Source organism: Aureococcus anophagefferens, assembly GCF_000186865.1.
Source record: "Aureococcus anophagefferens unplaced genomic scaffold AURANscaffold_76, whole genome shotgun sequence".
In the NCBI taxonomy this organism is placed as follows: domain Eukaryota; class Pelagophyceae; order Pelagomonadales; family Pelagomonadaceae; genus Aureococcus; species Aureococcus anophagefferens.
The window spans coordinates 69,898-73,408 of NW_008705627.1; the positions used below are offsets into that span (position 1 = coordinate 69,898).

At 76.0% G+C, this 3,511-nt stretch overlaps 2 protein-coding genes across 2 annotated transcripts in view; one reads left to right on the plus strand and one right to left on the minus strand.

Annotated features, from left to right (window-relative positions):
- AURANDRAFT_68237 (hypothetical protein) overlaps positions 1–2,035 on the plus strand; it is a gene marked incomplete at both ends in the record, with an annotated part of 3,987 nt that extends 1,952 nt beyond the window's left edge. Inside the window, 4 exons of the mRNA XM_009043878.1 lie at positions 103–253; positions 502–946; positions 1,512–1,563; positions 1,775–2,035. Of these exons, the coding sequence (XP_009042126.1) occupies positions 103–253; positions 502–946; positions 1,512–1,563; positions 1,775–2,035 (909 nt within the window). The remainder of the gene's footprint in view (positions 1–102; positions 254–501; positions 947–1,511; positions 1,564–1,774) is intronic.
- An 855-nt stretch (positions 2,036–2,890) lies between these two features.
- On the minus strand, positions 2,891–3,397 carry AURANDRAFT_68238 (hypothetical protein; the record flags this gene model as incomplete). The annotated part of the gene is made up of 1 exon (XM_009043879.1): positions 2,891–3,397. A coding segment is annotated over one exon (507 nt), but the record flags the coding sequence as incomplete, so codon positions are not given.
- Between the last annotated feature and the right edge of the window lie 114 nt (positions 3,398–3,511).

A 3,511-nucleotide genomic window follows, 5' to 3' on the forward strand; every position in this document is an offset into this window, starting at 1 on the left:
AGCGCGGGCGCGCGGCTGCGCGAGGCCAAGAGCATCAACGCGTCGCTCGCGGCGCGGCGCGGCGCCGCGGCGCGCGCGCGACCGCGACCGCGCCGCGCGCAGGCGCTCGGCAACGTCATCGCCGCGCTCTGCGGCGACGCCGCGGCCGGCGGCGGCTGCCGGCGCGCGGCGCACGCGCGGCACCGGCGCCGGCGGCGCGGGCTCCGGCCCGCGCGCGCGCGCGGCGGCGGCGGGGACGCGGCCCGCGCGCCAGGTGCCCTTCCGCGACAGCAAGCTCACGCGGCTCCTCGCGGAGAGCCTCGGCGGCCCCCGGGGCCGACTCGGGGCGATTTTTCGGCGCCGCGCGCGAGCGCGCCCCGCGCGGTCGCCCCGGCGAGCGGATCGACGCGTCGAGCGCGCTCCGAGGGACGATCGCCCGTCCCGGCGCGCGGCGGCGCGGGCGGCGCGCGACCGGGCCGGGAGCCCCGGACGCCGGGCCCGTCCCACCCGTCCGCCGCCCAGGCGGCCCCGCGGAGACGGCGCTCGTCGCCACCGTCGGCCCGGGCCGCCGCTCCGCGGCCGAGACGCAGTCGACGCTCCAGTTCGCGAGCCGCTGCGCGCGCGTCGCGCTCGGCCCGCGCGGCGCGGCCGGCGGCGGCGGCGCCGCGCGCGCGCCGGGCGCCGCCGTCGACTACGCGGCCGAGTGCGCGCGCATGCGCGCGCGCCTCGCGGCCATGGAGGCCGAGGCCGGCGCGCGCGAGCGGCGCCAGCGCGCCAAGTTCGAAGCGACGATCGCGCGCGTCCGCGCGGACGCGGCCGCCGGGCCGCGCGCGGCCGCCGGCGCCGCCGGCGCGGCGGCGCCCGCGCGCGCGTCGGGCCTCGCGGCGCGCTGCCGCGGCGTCGCGGCGGCGGCGGCGGCCCTCGCGGCGGCCCTCGCCGCCGCCGCCGACGGCGCGACGGGCGACACGTGCCGCCGCGCGTTCGACGGCGCGCGGGGCGCGTTCCTCGAGTCGCGCGCGGCCGCGGCGCCGGACGACGCGCGCGCCCGCGCCGGGAACGGCGGGCGACCCGGGCTCGCCCGGCCGCGCGGCCGACCCGCCCCGACCTCGGTCGCGCCGACGCCGCGCCCGCCGACGCGCGGACGAGCCATCGCCTCGCGCCGCGCGCTCGCCGCGCGCGCGGCCGACGCCGCTCGACCGCGGGCCCCTTCGGACTCGGCCCGACGACGCCGCGTCCCAGGCGCCCGGGCTCCTCGCCGCCGCCGAGGCGCGGCTCGCGGACGGCGCGCTCGCGAGCCTCGGCGCGCTCCTCGACGCGCGCGCGGCGGCGTCGACGCCGCGCGTTCCGCCCGACGTCGCCGCGAGACCGCCGGGCGGGGGGTTCGACGCGCGTCCGCGCGAGCGTCGCCGCGAATTCGACGAGCAGACGCGACTCGCGCCGACCGCCGGCCGAGGCGGCGTCGACGCGACCGAGCGAGAGTCGTCCCGAATCCGGGCGGCCCGACCCGAACCGCCGGCGGATTTTGACCGCAGGCGCGCGGCAAGCGACGCGAGCGTGAAAGCCGACGTCGACTCCTGGAGCTTTGTGCGCGCCCGTGTGGGAAACTTAAATAGTCAGCACGACTTCCATGTGAGCGTACTCGACAGTGTCGACGAGGTCGCGCGCTCCCCGCGGAGAACTCGACGAGAGACACGCGCGTGTCCAAACATTGGCCAAATCGACGGCGATGTGACCGAGCGAGAGAGAGTCGAAATCTGGCCGCGACGTCGCGGCTCACCGGCTCATTTCCACACAGGTGCTCGAGCACCTCGTCGCGACGAACGCGCGGCTCCGCGCGCAGCTCCGCCACGCGAGCGCGCTCCACCCGGACGCGCGCGTCGCGCCCCTGCCCTGGAGCGGCGCCGCGGCGGGCCCCGCGGCGTCGCCGCCGCCGCCGCGGCGGCCGGCCGCGCCGCGCCGCGAGGAGGAGGAAGGGGAGGCAGACTCGGCCTACTCGCAGCTGGACGCAGAGTCGGCCTACTCGGAGCTGGACGACGACTACTCCCAGCTCGGCTAGCCCCCCCACCGACGGTCTCGCCGAGCGCGACCCCCCTCGGCGAACCCCGTCGTAGCTGGCCTTCACTGAATTTTAAGGGGCGTCGCGATCGGCGAACACCGTCGATCGCGCACCGCTCCACACCGCGGCCGCAAAAGTCTACGAGCAGTAGCCGTCCTACGTCGTCGTGCCCTCTTCGTCGCCGTGCCCTCTTCGTCGCCGTGCCCGCGTACGCCTCCGCCCTAGTCGTGTCCTCCCGCGACGCCTTCCTACGCCTCCTTTCGCTGTTCTCTCTCCCTTCGATTCCTCCCTGCGACGCGGCTAAGCAAAAGTCCATCAGGGTGCTATTTCCAGCTGGAATTCGGTGCATCATCGTGTTGTGACCGTTGCGAACGCATGGAGATTCCACGGTCGGGGGCCGGCGTCCGACACTAAGTCGCGGCCTATCGCCGTCGGGAGGTCGAGAATTTTTTCCGCGGTAAATTTTTCGCCCCGCGGACGTTTTTTTCGCGGTCTCGCGTTCGCGACAGTCCGAACACGATGATTCACCAAAGTCCGCCTCGAAATAGCACCCTGATGGACTTTTGCGTGGCGCGCGGCCGATTTCGATGAAAATCGAAATCACTCCTCCCACCGAGTGAAAATTAGAAACACTCCCCCCCTGAAAATTAAAATTCACTTTCAAAATTAAATTAACTCCTGCTCCCGCCGCCACGCCCGCTAAAATTGCCCTTCAAGGTCGGCGTGTGTATCTGGGCCGGGCGTCTGAGACGCGTCGACCGACACCGAGCGAACGCGACACCACGGTGTGACAAACGTCGCACGTCATCGAGGCATGACTTAGTCTCGCCTCTACCTGCGGTGTGGTTGTTCGCCTTACGCGGCGTCGTCCGGCGCGGCGTCGTCGTCGTCGACGTCCCCGAGCTCTGGCGGCGGCCGCGCCAGGTCCCGGGCGAGCTCGTCGGCCGCGTAGAGGGCGAGGACGCGCCGCGGCACGGCGGCCTCGAAGCCCGCCTTGAGCGCGCGGACCGCGGCCGCGTGCTCCCCGAGGCGCGCGGCCGCGAGCGCCTCCCCGAATTCCGGCGCGTCGTCGAAGGCGAGGCGCCGGTGCTCGCCGCCCGGCGCGAGGGCCGCGAGGGCGCCCCCGGACGCGATGGGGACGACGAAGCGGACGTCGAGGTCGCCGAGGAGCGCGTCGAAGTTGTCCCTCGTGACGCCGAGCGCGCCGAGGTCCGCGAGCGCGGCCGCGGCCTGCGCGGCGGCGGCGTCGACGTCGGCGAGGTCGCGCGTGTCCGCGCCGGCGCCCGTGACGTCGGCCCAGTGCGCCCGGGGGAGGTCGACGGCGCCCACGGCGACGCGTGTCCGGAGCGCGAGGCCGAGGAGCTGGCCGAGGCACCGGTAGAGCGCGAGGCGGTGCGCGTCGACGGCCCCCGGCCGCGGGCCGCCCGGCGCGATCGCCGCGAAGGCGCGGTCGACGGCGAGGCCCCGCCGCCCCGG